General features: G+C 44.1%; 1 protein-coding gene across 4 annotated transcripts in view; it reads right to left on the bottom strand.

Moving 5' to 3' along the window:
* Positions 1-896: 896 nt before the first annotated feature.
* The window catches only part of HIPK2 (homeodomain interacting protein kinase 2), a 138,521-nt gene continuing 120,398 nt past the window's right edge, over positions 897-19,019 (bottom strand). For all 4 annotated transcript variants that reach the window (XM_005527894.3, XM_005527893.3, XM_014256865.2 and 1 more), the window contains exons 13-15: positions 15,343-15,590; positions 14,173-14,333; positions 897-12,421 (exon numbers count right to left, since the gene is read on the bottom strand). In XM_005527894.3, coding sequence (XP_005527951.2) covers positions 11,954-12,421; positions 14,173-14,333; positions 15,343-15,590 — 877 coding nt within the window. In that variant the 3' untranslated portion in view covers positions 897-11,953. The remainder of the gene's footprint in view (positions 12,422-14,172; positions 14,334-15,342; positions 15,591-19,019) is intronic.

Below are 19,019 nucleotides of genomic sequence, written 5' to 3' on the forward strand. Positions count from 1 at the left end.
CCAGTACTCACTGGTAAAAGGAGCCTCCCATGCTAACTCCAGGTTTGCGTCCTGAGGCAATCCCCTTGTCTGGCAGTGTCATGCAGGGCCATCCAGCAGTTACCATGTTTGCAGAAGCCACTTGCCAGACACTGAACACAGAGTGTGGCCCTGAACCATGGGCAGCTCCTGGAGCACCCCTCTGGCTATCCCTAAGAAGGGAGAAGCTGACCTAACAAGATGAACCCCATGGGCTGGAAACCCAGTGGGCTTGTGTAGGAGTCACCACATCAGGAAAGGTCAGCAACAAACCCAAGCTGGTCTTATTCTCCCTCTGTTAAGAGCAGCTGTTGAGGAGCCATTGGCCTCCTCCAAGGTGACACTATGGTATAATAGGAGACCCTTTGCAGATGTCTCCAGCTTGCTCTTGTACAAACCTCTTGGTAATAATCAGGCACAGCCCAAAAAGGCAGGTATGGCAATTGCCAACACATGGTGGTTTCAGCATTTTAATGTCTATATGAGCCTTTCAAAGGTCAGGTGGGACTTGGCAAAGAGAGGAAAAGGGAACAAATGAACTGAGGGCTCAGGCTAAAAGAAAATCAAGACCTTTACTTGCAGCTGATGACCACACTCCATTTGGCACAGTGGGATATAGCAGGCAGCTCTCGACTGAGCTGAACACAGCAGCTCTAAGCAGCCTCCTGTGCTTCAGTGAAGCATCTGAATGCAGATGCTCTTCTGCCCTGGGAGAAAAAAATACATCTCACAAATCTAAACATGTTACCTCAAAAAGAAGACTATTTATTATTAATGACACTATTAGTGCTCTTTTTTTTCAACAGACTGAGAAGAATAAATAGTAGTATCTGAAAACTAACCAAATGTTCAGACCAAACTTTAGCTAGCAAGAAGACAGAGACACACAAACTTTGCAGTGACTTAAAACAGTTTAATGTAATTCCAAGACAAAGTGTGATTACATTTCTACACATATACAATATGCATATGTGAGTTGACAAATTCTGATTAATAACTCGTTTCACCTCAGAGACCGAAAAAATGATCAAAAAGAAACCGTGAATAACAAGCTATAACATAGTTCACCACAACGGGACCTCCTTTCTCACCCTACAGTTAGTAATATTACAATTAAAATAACTATATTCTTCTATAATGTATTTTCTGTTAAAATCATCTCATAAATTTACAATGCTATTATTAGTTTCCAAGACTAATATAAATTCACTCCATTTTTCTACAACGAAAATGATTATTAATTAGAAGCACACAACGTCATGATGAAAAACACAAGCATTTTTTTTTTTTAGTAGCAAGAACTTGATTGGTTAAGAATTAGTTTTCTTGTAAAACATTCTAAAGCCAAGTAAAATATCCATTCTTATAACATACCTATAATATGAGACTAAGGAATAGGTTACATATAGGTCTACAACACATCAGTTTGTTTTTGTTTTTTCTTTTAAAAGAAGAAAGACATATTACTAAAAGAAAAAAAAAAAAGAAAAAAGAGGAAGGAAAGAAAAAAAAGAAAACAGAAAGGGACAATTCACATAGGTAAAAAGCAGTACACAATAAAATACTGTTGCACACAAGAATTTTCACAAAGATTAACATGGATTAACACTCTTATTACAGAAACCGTACAGTGAAGGAACACAACGGCTCAGGGCTTTCGTGGGGTTACTGGGCTGAGATGATACTGTAGAGAAAGAATTGCTTGAGATCCAGAGCTGGGGCAGGGGCATCTTTTCCCTTGTGACTGCAGTAGTGTTTCACAGCTCTGCCCCCACCTTCCCTTAGTAATTTTGGTGCAGTGTATATTAACTTCCACTTCCATCCAGAGTATGCTGGGCTCGTGGGCAGTTGAAAGGCATAAAATGTTCCCTCCATTTCACCCCTTCTGTTTTTAAAAGGATTTTACAACTCATTTAAAAAAATGTTTCACCCATTGGTTCATTTTTAACTACCTGAAAACTAGACTTTTCACCTTCCAAGATGCCCCTCGTTCTTCTCTCTTTCTCACTCCCTCTCTTTTCCTCTCTCTCACACACACTCCTTTATTAAAGCTATTAATGACACTTCCTCTCCTTTCATAAATTGGATTTGGTATGAAATATACAGGCTACATTCTAGTTCTGCCCAAGTAGAATCTGGTACCCAAAACGCTTTGATTGCTTTGTTGGTGAAACATGGGATGTGGAGATCCTTTTTTACACCTGAAATGGTTGTGCCCTGGAATATATGTGGAAGTTTTGTTTCAAGAATATAGAGTAAAAAATATATAGAGAAAATTAAAAAATCAAACACATAAGGGATAACAGGGGAAAAGAAAAGCCAGAAGTGTTGTATGTAACCATGTGAGGTGGAAGCATTGCAGAAGCGCTTTCTTTCCTTGCTGAGGGCAGAGGTGTTGTATGTAACCATACAGATCTTATGGGATGTGTGTTGCCAGTGTTGGAAACCCCTTCTTGTCTAACAAGCTGTAAGCCAAGGTATTCAACAAGACTCTGTGGCTCCTTGAGTGTGCTGGTATTGGTGAGTGTGACTCTGCCCAGGAGAACAGGGGAGCCGGCAGAAGCCGGCGGCAGTGAAGCCTGTTGACTGAGTGGTGGTGCACAGTGAGGGCCGGTGGATGTTTTCCAGCTGGCCCCAGTGCTGCTGGCACTCCTGGCTTGCCGTATGACACCTGATGGCTTTGCCAATGCGGCCGGCGAGGCAGGAACGGCAAACACCGGAATGGTGCCGAGCGAGGAGGAGGAGGCGGGCTGCACTCCCCGGCCCCACGGCTCTGATTGTACTGGGAGCAGCACCAGTGCCCAGCTGCAAAGCATCGCCCATTGCTCCTTTCCACCACCTCTGCAGAGAGGACAAATACGACCCCCTCAGGCAGAGTGGAAACGCGAAAGGAGTCCTCCCGTGAGCACCCCAGCTCCACAGCCGAAGCCCAGATGTACATATACATATTTTTACATGCCAATTCCTGTACTTTTGGGACCTCGAAGTACCATTTTGCCCAGCAGACATTTATACCATGTTCATTGATTACCCAAATGAGAGAATACAACAGAAGAAACTTGACAGCTAAGTGAGACCGGGGAGTGGGGAATATGATATATCAAAATGCAAAGTACAGGGTAGCAGCAGTGGGGAACAGCATTAATGGGGACTGGCATGTGCTGAGAAAACAGAGTTGACAAGGAGATGGTCAGTGAACTTTGTATTTTGTTTACTGGTTTAACACATTTCTGTGGTGGTGAGCATCATTTGTAAGAAAGGGGTCAACAGATGAAAGCCAAATTACAGCGTTGCCTCTGAGTGGCTCACACAAACACACACACACACACACACACACACACACACACACTTAGAAACAACCCCTGCCCCCCATCCCCCAAAGAAATCAGGCATTCACTAACTCAGGAATTATTTGTTTGGCTAATGATTTATCAACAGTACAATACAATCCTTCTTACGAATATCCTTCATTCTCCTGATGTGGGTATCTTCATCCAGATGAGGATCTTAACACAGAACAGTGAATTTTGTACAGTGCTCCCTGCTCCAACCCAGGGAGGCCCGATAAAGCATGTCATTCAAACAAGCAAACAAACAGCTTATCTGTTGAACTAAATCTTCAAAGCGGGTGGAGTGTTTTTTTCAATCAGATTTTGGAATACATTGGATTACTTCATCTCTGGACTGACTTTCCAACACTATGTTATATCTCAAAACAGAATATACATATTAAAAACACACTTGTACTTTTCCATTTTTAACGGGCAAAATTAAAAAAGAGGCAGCTGTACTGAGTTTTTGAAGGTGTCACTTAAAAACGCAAGATTTCCCTTAAAAAGTACCAGTTTAAATGTAAACTATAAAACACTGTAATAACTATAAAATGTAGCCAGAAAACTGTTTAAGTAGCCACAGTCTATTATTCAGTTCATATTGGTTTAAAATGTGACTCATTAAATATCTTCTAGAAGGCCAAAGCATTTTACAGTAGCTATAAACATATATACTTACATGTGCATTTTAACATCACAATTGATTAAAATACATAAAAGAGTAATCTATTCCTTGGTTTAATTTTTTTTCTTTTTAAAGATTCACTGTCTTCAGAATTCACTCAAGCAACAATGACCAGGGTGGGCATTTATCGCTATTCCGCCCCTATGGAGTTCAGAGTCTTTGAATCAAAGTTCAAGCTGGCTACATGATTTCAGAAAGGCTAAAACCAGGATGAATGCCCACATTTGAGGTAATTATTGCCATTAGGTCACAGTTTGCGTAATGTAAGTGTATTTAAATCCTTCTTTTAAAAAAGCAAAAGTATCCCACAGTACCAGGGGATACCCATTGGAGCAATCAGAATCCAGAATCCTGATCAGTGGGTTTGCTTCCAAAGGAGCCAGCGGTCCCAGAGCACAAGGCACTCCCAGAACAGCCGCCAACCAGCCTAGAGCTCAGGCAAGCAAGCCTGCAACAAGCCTTTTTAAATTTTTAATACAATTTTTTTTTTAAAGAAAAGGAAAACATAAGAAAAAATGCCATAAAATAGACGGGTAACTTTTCTGATCAGAATTCCAGACTAAAGCTTTTCTATCCATCTTATTCCTTTCCAAACAGTTTGCTGAAAAATCAAGACATTGGCTTAAGTACTTAACTCTATGCCAGCACTGCAAAAACTCCTTGGCTATGGTCTGAAAGTGGGATAAGCTTTGCTTTTGCTGAGCATTGTTGCCCCATTGCTTTCTGTTTGAAAGAGGAAACCTTGTTTGAAAGAAAGAAAGAAGAGGAAGAAGGAAATGAGGAAGGAAATAAGGGAGGGAGGGAAGGAGGGAAGGAGGGAAGGAAGGAAGGAGAGAAGGAAGGAAGGAGGGAAGGAAGGAGGGAGGGAAGGAGGGAAGGAGGGAAGGAGGGAAGGAGGGAAGGAGGGAAGGAGGGAAGGAGGGAAGGAAGGAAGGAAGGAAGGAAGGAAGGAAGGAAGGAAGGAAGGAAGGAAGGAAGGAAGGAAGGAAGGAAGGAAGGAAGGAAGGAAGGAAGGAAGGAAGGAAGGAAGGAAGGAAGGAAGGAAGGAAGGAAGGAAGGAAGGAAGGAAGGAAGGAAGGAAGATAGATCCCTGGCTGTCAGAAGTACACACAAATATTTACAAGGTATGTGTGAATCTGCACACAGTTCCCCTCACAGCGAAAGAGTTAAGAACAGAGATGTCACAATATTTATCAGTGCAGTAAAAAATATCATTTTTGGAAAAAAATATACCTTTAGTATTGCCTTTCTTAGATTAACTATGATAAGCAAAAGATTAAAAACAAAAACTTTATCTTCAAACACACATGAATAGTCTGTTATAGCAGCACTGCTAAAACCGGAAGGACAAAGCTAACCCGTAAATGAGAAACAGGAGTTTCAAACCACAAATGCCAAATGCAAAACCTCCTAGTATGCTTCCTAAGACTTCTGAAGAACCAAGCCAATCTATCATTCAAATTTCACTCTCAACACACACAAATGCTCTAAAACCACGTCTTCCCACTGAAAGCATTTGACACGTGCAGAACTCAGCTCAGTTTGCCTCCAGACCGGTTCTCACACCTCCACCTGCATTAGCAGCTCCTCACAGGTAAGCACTGCCTCTGGGGTCCCTCACAGCGATCACATTTGTCACAGGGGACAAGGAGCCCTTGAGCGCAGAGTCTTTGTGAGCAGAGCTCCTCTGCACACTGCCAGGCCTTCCTTCCAGGGGCCACCCCTGCTGTGGGTCTTGCTGTGTGCCTGGGATGCCTGGTGGCATCACAGCAATATGCACACAGCTAGTGGTGAGGATGGAAGAGGGATGGAGACCAGCCTGGAAAGCCCAGCTCCTCTTATCCAGTGCAGTACTCGTGCAAGGAGTCTATGCACAGCCACTAACAACAGGACTGGCACCATCTCCTTGAGCACCTCACTTAGCATCTTCAACCCAGGGTGAAATTGTCACCGTCATCAGAGGCAGCTTTATTGGAGTACGGCAGTGGAGGAACCTCAGCAGCAGAGAACCATCTCCTCCCTATGTCTGGAGGGAGAAAAATGATTTGTAGGCACAGAAGTGGGCCTTGGGAAGTAAGCTGGGGATTCCAGGTACCTTGGACACAAGTCCTTCTCATAGGAGCACCAGGAGGGTGAAATAGATAAGTGCCCAGGACCTCAGATCAACTGCTTTGAAGCTCACACATCAAATGGGACCAATGTCAGGGACATTGCTATGTTAACAGGAAGAGGGAACACATTCCCTTCCCACACTTTTCCTGTCTGTATTGCCTACCCACGGCAGACCTTGCATACAGGTATCCAGGATTTGGCCCACAAGTAGCACTGAAGATCTCTAATGATTACAAAGCCATGGAAGAACACAAGTCTAAGTCCAACACCCTTGCCCAGCTGTGTCTGGCCTGACCACGGAATCACTGTTTGGGGTATCAGGAAAAGGTTTTTCCCCGAGCGTGGTTGGGCACTGGAACAGGCTTCCCAGGGAGGTTGTCACAACACCAAGCCTGACAGAGTTCAAGAAGCATTCAGACAATGCTCTCAGGCACATGGTGTCATTCTTGGGGTGTCCTGTGCAGGGCCAGGAGTTGGACTTGATCTTGATAGGTCCCTTCTAACTCAGCATATTCTATGATTTTATGAACCCACAGAACAAAACCAGTGTCCTAAATCCAGAGGAGACACTAAAGAAGCATGCAGAGCATCCAGAAGCTTATCCCCACTACACAGCTCACCATTTGCACACTGCAATGTCACCACTAAAACAGTTAAATCAATATGAACAATAACAAGAGAAGAAAAACATTTTTGACATCCCCTACAGTTTAGGATAGCAGCAATATTTAGTGTGAATTTCTCTGCTCATCAAGCTAGCTACTTGAAAAGATGTCAGAAACTCAGAGAGAGAGAAAAAAAATAAAAAAATAAGTGAATGGAAAGATTGAGTTCCATGGTGTATCCTCACTGCCTGGTGCTCGTAACTCGTGGCTTCATTTAATTTTTGGAGTAGATGGGAGTCTTTTTCCCTCTTAAAAAAAAAAAAAAAAAAGTATCTTTGGTTAAAGAAAAAAACAGGTTTATTGCCCTTCAAATTTGCTAATGGAATTGCTTTCAAACCAAATTACAATACACAATCTCTTGAATGTATAAAAAAAAAAGGAAAAATGTCACAGTCAAAAGAGTCCCTTTCTTGGAATGTTTTACATATTACACCAAAACTACTAGAGAGAGAGATTTAGAGACCTGCCAAAGCCCAGTTTGTTGGGTACGAGCAGATAAAACCTGCCAGGGAAGATGCAACTGAATTTGCACTCTCAAATGACTGGATTTGACCACTCTACAGTGAGATGCACTTCCATTTGGGTTTTCCAGTCTGCTCCTGGTTAGTGGTTCTCTACCCTCCTCACTGCATTCTGACCTCATAGGGGGCAACAGAACATCCTCCTGAGGAGAGACAATGTCTGTGCTCCCTTCTACTTCCTGCACAAGCAGAATGCAAGAGCACATGACGGGGAAAAGAACTAGTTTTTCACTCTGCCAGCCATAAGCCACTCATAAAACTTCCAGTATCTAAACATTCTCCTACCCCCTCAAGTTTCCACACCATTTACTCCATGCACACAAGGAACACCAACTGAACCAAACCATGCCAATCCCATTTCCTCTCCAAAGGACTCTGCAAGCAAAACCAGCTGGCTATTATTATGTGTGGTACTGACAGCATACAAAGCTTTTACTTCCTCTGCTGAAATGACTGTGTTTCCCCTATGACCAACGACACCTTCATCCATACAATTCCCTTATACAGGTGTGAGGGAAAAGGTGTTGCTCAGCTCCCTTATATCCACCAGAAAACACAGCTCTCACACAGTGTTGCACCACCAAAGCAATCCGATGGCTGTGCTGTGCATCTCTTGTAATCAGCATCCCATCACCATGACTGTCTGGCAGACCAGCAACTCCAGGATGGACAATCTGAAAGCTGGCTCCTCTGTCATGCAGCGTAACCCTTCTCTCTGCCAGCCTGTGTTGTTGTAACAGTTCCACTGCCAAATACCTTCCAGAATCAGATCTTATCCCATGTGGGAGAGCAGGCCAGATGGATACACAGGGAAAATGCAATTAATACAAGTAAAACATTACTTTGATTAAGATTGCAACTTTCCACGCTGGCTAATCTTAGGCCAGAGGAGCACATACACAAATACTTAACTTGAAGTTCTTTTGCAAAGAGCTCAAATGCATGATTAACTTTTAGTCTCTGCTGAAGTCTCTATAATTTTTTGATGGAATTTAAATTCAGTCACTGCTTCCCCCTATTCTAAAAAAGCAGGGGATGCAAATCAAACCATAAATACCTAAACTGTAGCAACCAGAATAGCATAACAAAATTCCACAAGAAATAAATGTAGAAGAAGGGAAAATCTACATCAGGAACAAAGAAAAAAATCAAACCAAGCATCCTGGCCTGTGGACACCTAATTAGTCTTCAGTGAGAGTGGAAGAGCAGATGAGGAACACTGCCCAGTCTGCAGTTATGCTTTACCCAGCTAATGCCATCAGTGTGTGCCAGTGTGCCTTATCCAGTGATGGGACTGAGAGCCACCCTTGCGGCTCTGCTGCTGCTCCCTCGATAGCCCAGTTTCTGGAGTGCCATCCCTCTGTGTCCTCCTTTAGGAAAACCAAACCCTTAATATGTAGTGTGGCCTTATGTTTTTTGCAAGGGCGCAATGATCATGGCTTGGAGCATGAATAAGTCTTAATCTTATCTAAACATCCTTTCAAACTAAGGGATGTTGAGCTGGACCCCGGGGCACTAAGGTCCTTACCTATCTTTGATCCAGCTCTCCTGACAGATAGTTATGTTAGCTGCTGTCAGGTGTTGGCCTCTGAATGAATGTTTCTGGACTTATTCTGAAATGCAGATGTGACCCAGAGGATAACTCCTGTTCCTCAAGGCTGTAACCACTCTCACTGAGCGGTTCCACTCCCCCAGATTAGTGGCAGAGTTTTCATCATCAGAATAATCTCATGTCTCTTTCCTCCTGCAGTTCTCACAATCACAGTAACCCTTCCAATGCCACTGATGAAGAGAAATAAAATTAACAACAATAACAACAATAAGAGAAAAAAAAACCACAAAGTTTAAGGAATGCGTGTGCAATTAAAACCCAGAGTAAAATATAATAATAATAAAATAATAATCATAATCATAACAACCATACAATAAAATAACATTATCTTTCCTTTTCATGACAAAAGCAGCATGGCGCTCTCGCTCCCAAACTGGTGAGAGAGGAGAGGAATGCAAGAGATAGCAGGGCTTTCTTTTCCTGCCTCAGACGAAAGGGGACTTGTCTTCCCGAAAGAGTGGGGGTAAGGTGCATAGGCTGCTGGGAGATTGCATCCTCATCTACAGTATACTGAGCTGGAATGAAGGACAGGCAGGAGAAGAAAACTGTGCAAGAGTAGCCCAGGAACCAGAGCTGGCAACCAGGAACGTTATTTGGTGGTTTGCCAGAAGACAAGAGCCTTGCTGAACAGCCTATGCAAAGCAGGATCTTCATCTTCCAGGCGAGCCAAGCACTTACCACAAAACAATGTATTTGTGCTTGTCTTCCTACCAGCTTTTCCAACCTGAGAGAGCCTTCTTCCTCACTGCCACTCAGGGAACCCATCCCTCACCACCCTGCCAACAAACCTGCTATTTTCCAGCATCTTGCAAAACACCTGATTACTTCATGCTCTAGTTACAAGGAAATGTAGAGTGGAACTGAGCAGTCCCATAGACTTCAGCTTTCATGGAAACGTTCTGTCAAATTCCTTTCTCTCCTTCCTCCTCAGGACATCCACAGGCATGATGGTACTGATGCACCAGTGCAAGTGCAATTACCAGGGAAACTCCCCGCTGAACAAAACCAGTGACAGGAAAGGCTCTCTGTAGAAACTGTTGGAAAACAAAATGACCATGTAGCATTCCTTGGTGTGGAGGACCAACCTGCTCTCCAGTTCCAGGGTCACTCTGCCACTGCAGGCAGTTTTTCAGGGTGTAGGTGAAAAGAGAGCAGGGGAGGCACACAGTGTCACAGCTATGTTAGAGTGGGTAAGGCTCTATGTATTACAATACTCTTTTCACTTAAGAAACCTGAGATTGACTCTCTCAACTGGATTTTTTCATGTTTGCTTTGGGACTCCAGTCCTTTCATGACCCTTTCTCATCAACAGATACAGTGAGAGATGTTGGCAAAAACTAGTGTTTCTCCCTATCAAGGACTAAATTTTTGTTCCCATTTCAAACACATGACCAGGACAACCTGATGATGAGGGTGGACACTCCACTCCCACTCCATCAAGAACATCGGCAAACAGCAGAATGAGAATTAAGTTTCCAGGGAGGAAACCTGCTATTTCAACAGGACAAAAACAGACCAGTCCACAGATGAGTCCCCAGACCCTCTGGGTCCTCACAGCTGACCTGGTTGCTTCCAGCCCATCCAGTGCTTGACAAAACACCCAGTTATACGCACTTCTGACCCCAATGAGCCTCCCCAACACCTCGCCAAGTGAGCTACGATTGACGACGTGGGAAAAAAACCCAACACCACCAGCAGGAGAAAATCGGCAGTAACAACCAAAAAAAACCCAAAACACCAAAAAAAAAAAAAAAAAAAAAGAAGAAAAAGAAAGAAAAAGAGCTGAGAGTAAATTCCGACTAGCCTCAGTCAGTTTCTAGGAGTACCAGTGGAAGTAAACCCTTAAACCGCGTCTGTAGTTTGGTAAGGCACTACGAGGGAATGATGTAAAACTAAGACTGTGACAGTTGTAATGGCTGTGCCGAGGAACACACCACAGAGAGAAGGCAGCATCTGCACTCACACACACACACACATACCTGGACAATCACATTGTTACATGCCTATGTTATATCACTTTTCTTTGTGCAATCACATTGAGGAATAGTCTATTGGTATCGTTGAAGTCCAACATAAAAGAGTAAAAAGGGGTATGACCTGTATAGTGCTACATTCTACCGGGGCTGGGGGCAGGGGATTGGGGGCAGCTAAAATGTCTCCTCCTATACTAAAATGGCTAGGGATTGAAAAGGAACACTTCCAAAAAAAACCCAAACCAAACCAAACCAAAAAACCCTAAAAAAAAAAAAAAAAGCAACTGAAATCCAACATACATTATTAGAGATCTTGCTTAGGAATAGCATTTCTCAGGGATTTATCCAGTGTGTTCAAGTAGAGGGAGAAACACTCCCATTGCTTCCATTCTCAACCAGTGCTGCATGGCCTGTTTTGCCCAGGTGTGTTTAAGTGTAGCAATGTTACATCCAAATTTAGAGCACTGGGACAATGTTTTGTCCTCCACCCTCAGCCTCCCTTACCCATTTTCTTTTTCCATTACAAATCCCTCCGAATCTATATATACTTTGGGATACAAAAACTGCTGTTTAAACCCTTTGAAATGCTGGATAAATCCCTAATCCATATACCTACAGGATTAAAAACCTAACGGATTTAATTTTAGGTGTTCTGGACAACGAATTTCTAAATGTAGCTCACTATTGGATGAAAATAACCTTTAAAAGTCTGTTGGTGAAGTTCTTCAAAAGACAGGACCCGCTGGAGGGTCCTTCTCCTTCTCTCTTTCTCTCTAGTTTGGTGCAGAATGGTTGGTTTTTTTTGTGGTTTATTTTTTTTCTGTTCTTTTTTCCATTTTCTTTTTTTTTTTAAATAAAAATTGTAGAATTGGTTTTCCCCCTTCTTTCCTCTTTTTCTTTTCTTCCTAAAGTCTCCTTTGTTCAAGTTTCACACGAGCCTCCCATTGCATTGTTAGTTTGTCATGTTCTTCAATACAAAAGCGGCTGCCTCACTCCCCCCAGGATGGGTGCGTCTCTCGCTCTTTATTCCAGTGTTTAGATGTAAGGGTACTGGTTGACCTTGGTGGGGCTCAGTGGGTATCCAGTGTAGACTGTGGAGGCTGGAGAAGCACTGATATAGGTCTGATGGGCAAACTGAGCCTGGTACTGACTCGGGTGGATGGTGGGAGAGGGCAGGACGCGCGGGCCCATGCTGACGGGGACCTGGTGGACGATGCTGGCGGGGTAGGTGGTGTGCTGCACCGCGTGCCGGGCGGAGCCTTGCGAGGCCACCAGGTGCGCGACGGTGCCCGTGGAGCCCAGGGCGGCGGGGGCGGTGTATGTGTACAGGTGGGGCTGGGTGGGCAGGTGAGCAGCGGCAGCCGCGGCCAGGTGGGGATGAACTGTACCGTGGCTGGGGCTATTGTGCGGGAAAGAGTACGGGGCCTGAGCTATCGTTGGAGTGATGTAGGCTTGCTGTCTCCGGTGACTCCCTGTGCGGTCGGTCGAGATGTGCTGCTGGCCCTGGATAAAGACAGCAACAGTGATAGGCAGTTACAAGACAAGAGATGGCTCTTTATCTCCTCAGTAGTGTCTCGGAGCCTCCCTACAATACCAGGACAACCTCAGAAAAGTCTCCTGAGCTCCTCCTGACACCCTCAGGAAAGGTGTGACAGCAGTGGGTCCCTCACAAGCTTACGAAGACCCTGTTGTTTCATCCATTGACCAAAAGGACCCCAAGAAGGTCAGCAAGGCCCCAGGTTTGAGCTACAACCTGCTGACACAGCTACTGAAAGACACAGCCTTGGATACCCAGCTCCCAGGAACATCTTCCTCCAGTCCAGTTGCTCAGGCAATAAGTGGTTTCTGTTAGTGAACTCTCTGATGACAAATTGTGGTGCACAGATAGCTCAGGGCAGTGAAATTGCCTAACTATGCCTGGAACAGGCAATTTATTTTTGCTCAGTTTGGGTATTTGCAGTTAATGATTTCCTTGGTTAGTAAAAATAACCAGGTTATTTTTTAAAGAGAAAATCCTCAGCTTGATTAGATCCTGCAGGTGCCTGGTGCCCTCATTGTCATCAGCTAAAATTACTTGAGCACAGGAAACTTCTAGCACTGGGATGGACCAATGTACTTTTTTCCCCCTGGGATTTTCTAAGTTGTTTTCTTGCACTGCATAAAAATGTAAGGAGTTTTCCCAGTCATTTGTAGTCATAGTATTATATTACTTATAAAGCAGGAATTAGAAGACAAGAAGGAAAATGCTCCATGCTATTTCCTTCTATTCTTCCAAACATTTTCATCCTTTTTGTAAGCACTCTCTGTGTCTAATTCTCTGTTATTGTGGAAATAAGGTAGCCACGCTCCCCCGAAACTCTTCCAAAGAGCATCTTGCCCACTTCCTCCATTTTCACACACTTTTATTTCAAATTTGTTCACATTTTAAAATCTCCTCTGCATATTAAAGGAGAACAGACATTCGTCTCCACCAGGCTGTTTTTCCTTTTAAAAAACAGTTCTGCTTACATTCAGCTCTGGGTGCATACCAGCACTGTCCTCTGAGCTCTCCAGACTTTCTCCTCTTGAAACACTGGTAACTGAGCTGTAACTTCCCTACTTTTCTCAACTCAGGGAAGACAGAGGCCCCAGGTGCAGGATGTGAAAAGGGCATTATTTCCTGCAGCTCTGGGGGAGCTCCCTGTGAGTTCTGATCACAGATTGGGAAACGTCTCAAGACCTTCATGCTGCCAAGAAATGGGATTTGTCCAGATCTCAGCCCAGTTTTATCACACGGTGAATCAAGCTCATTACATGAGCTCTATTTACATAGAGGTTCTGCTCTGCCTTGTCCCACCTGATGGAGACTTCTCTCCTAGTCTCACAGCCAGGCTCATGCACTCTCTTCACTTGGAAGACATTCTTCCCATGGTTGCTTACAGCTAAGGAGAATTCAGTCCTTCCTACATGCTCCTGCTCCACTGTTGTGGCTGAGCCACTGCATTTCCCTTCTCACGTTATTCCCACTCACACTACTAGACCATCAGACTTCAGAACACACAGGAAGAGTACCCCTAGCACACTCAGGGGTGTGATCTGCACTATCCCCTGCTGCCTGAGCTGGAAGATCAAGGTCTGCAGTCAAGTAGAAACAAGTTGATCAAACACAACACAGGATCCGACTATCCCTAGACTGGAACAGGACAGCCCATTGTGGAGGAGTGGTAGGTAACAGCTGGATGATGCACCACCAAAACCAGACTTGGTTGACTTACCTGACTTAGATTAAGAGGCTGCTGCTGCTGGAAATGTGCTCCTGGTCGCTGCTGCCTATAGGCAACGGCTCCAGACGAGCTCCCTGAAGAGTGACCGCTGGTGGAGGTCACGGTGCTGGAGGACTTGGACTTGTAGGAGGATGAGTGGTGACTGGTGGTGACTGTGCCAGGAAAGGAAACACATTTGTAGCTTACATGACATTGTTTAATTGCTCACCCTACCTTTTCCTCACCGAGTCTCCTCCAGAGTGGCTTTTGGGAGGAGACATACAACAGAAGCAGGTTAAGAAAACTGTTTCTCTCAATTAACAGAATACCTCAGCAGGGCTTGATATACATGACCAGCCTGTTATCCTAAAGGCAGACCAGTAGACCTGATTAACTTGACCCAAAGCAGGTCTGGAGTGGGCTTTATAGATCCTTCAGAACCATGAGACAATGCTCTGCCCGCAGAACTGTACAACGCAGGTACAAATCCCAAGGAGAGGAAGGAAAGTACGGTGTGCACAGCCTAAAAAAGCCCTGGCTTGCCTAATGTCAGGTGAGTGGGAAGGGAGGGAGAAGGAGCTGATGGGGAGCTCACCCTTCGAGCCTTTGTGTTCACCAGCAGTGCATCCAAAGCAAGGACTGCCAAGTAGCTCAAAGGCAACTGCTTTGGGCCAGACTTCCACCATAAAACCCTTTACAACACATCACACTATCTAACATTGCAGAGGTTCTGGATGAGCAAACCTCAGCAGTCCACAATGAAGATCCTGGGGAAATGTTCCTCCCAGAAACGTCAACAAGTTTGGATGAAAACTCGCACGTGTTTTCAATCGCTTACCCATTTTAAAGAAAGCCTATGGAAAGGCAAGGCAGCAAAGGTTCACACTTGCATTTGGGTGCCTTTCATGTCAAATGTTGAGCTAAAGGCTGCATCCTGTTCTTGGGTTTGTACAGAACTAACTGGGACCGACACTTGCCCCACAACTCCTGCGTGACCCAGGGCACATAAATAATGCGATATGGCTACCAAGAACAGATGTGTCACTTGAGAGAAGTGCAGGAGCACAGTTTCTTTGGAAAACAAACCAACCAAACAAACAAAATGAAACTGAACAATGAGATTCTTCCAAGATAAATCATTTATTTCTTACTAATTTTCTTGACGGAAGAGGTGCAATTTACCTGGTGCCAGGCTATCGCACTCTACCAACACCTCACTGGCCTGGGTTTTCAGTGGTGGCACGATGATCGTTCGGGGGTTCCCACTGCAGTGAGTCTCTGGAACCCCTTTGGTGTCGTAGCTGTTCCCATTATTCTGCCCTGTGCGATGTTGCACGGCGTAAGGGCTGTTGTTGCTGGAGGAATCGGAGTAGGGGGAGTCATGCACGGTGACACAGCTGATGACATTCTTCCTTTGCTTGGACAAGGTGCTGCAATACAAACAGACAAGTGGAAAGAGTGAACAGACAATGATCGACTTGACACCATTAGAAGGCTCTGCCCGTGGCAAACGAGCTCCGTAAGGGCACAGCACAGCCTTCAGACCTCTGCTGGAGAGAGGCTGCTTAAGCCAAATCCTGGGCTTCAGAACTCCCTCGTTACTATTCCAGGAAAGCCTACATGGAGGTCAAGGAGTGAGTAAGACATTGTGGATAGATCTTATATTCACACTGCTTAGAATAGCACTGAACCAGACTGCCAGATTTATTTTCAGACTGCTTTTTATGTATGTGTGCAGTAGAAGCCCAGCAGTTATACTATGCTTTGTTGCAAGTCTCACCACCCACACAAAAACGTGGCAGTTTCTCCCAGCCTTTCAGCAATGATTTAATAATAGATGCTATGACTTTTCATGCTTAAATTCCATGAATCTACAAAACACACACCATTCTATTTACTAATATGGTACAATGGACATATATTCTCAATAAGCATTTAAAAATGAGGAACAAATGAGAAAGAAATTAACAAAGTATGCAATGCTTTTGATTTTCTTCCCTTTCAGATTGAACAGGCTCTGAGTCTCCTGACTCCAGTGTAGATTATCAAGGTCCTGCTGCAACTAATCTATCTATGACATCAAAAAAGTGATTAAAAAGGCACATCAACACTTCCAAGATTAGTGCTGGAAGTTCATTAGACAAGACTGCATGAGTACAATTGGGATTTGCTCTGCTATTGTGTCTAATTATTCCTCATGGTTTCTTCTTCCTGTTATGAGCTTGTTTAGGGAGAAAAAGAGAGAGTGAGAAAGAGGAGGGAGGAAGGGGGATGGTGAAGATTTGCTTAAATGGCTCACATCCTTGACAGTGCACAGACCTTGACTACAGAAAATAGCTGTTATGTTTCACTGATTGCATTATGTTGTTATGGCAACTGAAGTTTTTAAAATGATGAAAAGAAATGGATAGCACATAAAAAGCTAAGTAATTAGGCTTAATGGTGGAAACAGCCCCAACAGGAACGGAAATGCCATGGAGAAAAAGGAATCTTAACTTCATGAGTGAGTACTTTAAACAGAGAGAGAACTCTTTCCCATGGAGCATCCTCTCCATTCTCTCAGTCTGGCTAGTCCAGTCCAGGGAATAGCTGATTAATCTGGTCTCAGTCTGTGATGTTCTCAGTTTGTTCCCTGGTCTCAGCATTGCTTCTTGCCCAAAAGAAGGTCAAGCAGACACTGAAAACAGTTTTGTTCCAAGGATATTGTCTGCCTTATTTTTTTTTTCACAGTCCTAAAGGAGCACCGGCGAGTTCCCTTCAACTTGCCCATCCCAAAGTCTCTCTGTCAGCAATCACCACCCGTATCCCAAGAGTCAGGGTTGAAAATCTCTTTTCTTTTCCCTTTAAAGAACACCTTGGGTTGCTGCATTCACAAACAAGTTCCCATGACACAGACTTTCCCTGGGCTATCATCATGAGATCCTGGTATGCCCTGAGGAGGACAGAAGACCACATTGTTCTACTCACAGTGAAAAACACGTCTCAAGAGGCCCCTGCCATCCTGAAAGACTGTCACTTGAAACAGGGCAGATGATAGAGAAGGAGAGGGAGCTATTGCATAGCAGTTGGAAAGCAATCCTCCCAGGGGCAGGGATGGATCGACAAGGAAAATGTACGACAGCAAACCCTCATGTTCTGGCCTTTTGCAAGGAGCTGGAGAGTGCCGGGTTAGAAATGGAAAGAGCAGCAGTGCATCTTAGATGGACAATGACTGTGTGTGAAGAAAGATGTAGCAGTTTGGATATGCTGCTATGAAAGAAGAATATTAAGCCAATAAAAATGACTAATATTGCATCAATATTTCCCTCTCCATCAGTAGAAAGGCCTGTAATCACACATTTATGAGTATCCGTGCTGCTTGCCCTTTGCAGCTACCCTTGGCTGCCAGTTGGGAAGAGAGATATATTCTTTATCTCTGACAGTTATTACATTTTATAAAGAAAAATCAAGTCACTAAAGAGTTTTCTGACAACTGATAAGGTCTAACTGTTCTTTTACAGTCCCTTCCTGATCTAAGTGGCTGAGCTGCTGAACTGGAAATACTTGCTCTCAGCTGACAATTGACATGAGAAGGTTGAGCTGTAGAACTGGAAGGGTAATTTTCTGTGTAATCTGTGCTATTTATTGTTTTAGTATGGGCATATTTTTCTCCAGTTTGATTGAGGGCTTGTCAAAGCAGGGACCATGGGAAGTTTTCTCCTTCAAAGTGTTAAAGCTCCTTGGTTACAATAAAAAATTCAAGTATTACTGTTTGATTAAATAAGTAAGTGACCCCAAACCCAAACCTTTCCAGAGAAAGGGACCCTATCAGGGTATTAACTCATTTCATGGATGGGAATCTGAAAATGACCAGAGCTATGGTCCTGCCAAGCCTTACGCAAGTGCTCAGCACTGCTAATATGTGTCATCTCCCAAAGTCAACTGGACTATTCCAGTAACAGAGCTAAAGCCCATGGGTAAATATTTGCAGGATTAGGGCCCAAGTGATCAGCTTCTCGATTCAGCAGGCTGCATCATTTCAAGCACACGAGGAGTCACACTGAGAGCAGCTGGATTTCTGTCTCTAGGAAAGGTAACAACTGTGGTTAATGTTACTGCAGGCAGACAAGTCAGTCTGGACTAATCGCACATGCCCAGAGCTCAGCACCTGCTGTACCAGAGCCTGCCCAGAGATTAAGGGTGGGAATTCAAAAACATCAAAGGCCCAACTCATGCTGAAAATCAGGTGATTCACGGTGATGCCATTTGGGTTTTGCCTTTTTTTCTATGCTCTCTGTATTTTTCACACATATATTTGTAACTCTGTCACCCACTGTATTAGTGGCTAGTTCTCCCAGTACTTTTCCATGGTCTTTCCCTAAGCAGAAAGACAAAACAAATTCCAGAGCTCCAAGCCCCAGGATGTACAAGGCCCAGTGCTATCTTGGTTGTTCCTGGGAACCAAGGCTGAGAACAGCTCTTTGAGATACATTTTCATGGACAAGGCACAACTGGTGCTGAAGAGGGGGCTCCTGAGAAGGGGCTTGACCTGGGGGGGAATTGCACCACCACTTGTCCTCCTAATTGGGGCTTTTTATCATTTATACTAATTTCCTAAAACCTATAAATGTGTACTCACCCCTGGGGGGGAGTGGGCTTTTGTGGACAGCTTTCCATAACTGCTCCTAAAGGCCTTCAAATAAAAATCATCTTTTATATTACCTCATTACTAAAATGTTGCAGTTCCAGGTTGGGTGAAAGGCAGCAACAGGCTTGAAGATACACTTTAATCCAAAATGGAGGCTTTTGAAAATTCACCCCAGCAGCTAGCATTCCCCTTACTCAAAGTCTTCTTGGTAGCCAGCAGCTTTCCTCCTTCC

Source organism: Pseudopodoces humilis, chromosome 5, assembly GCF_049639895.1.
Source record: "Pseudopodoces humilis isolate 2021_Gansu_Grassland_sample_001 chromosome 5, ASM4963989v1, whole genome shotgun sequence".
Classification (NCBI taxonomy): Eukaryota; Metazoa; Chordata; class Aves; order Passeriformes; family Paridae; genus Pseudopodoces; species Pseudopodoces humilis.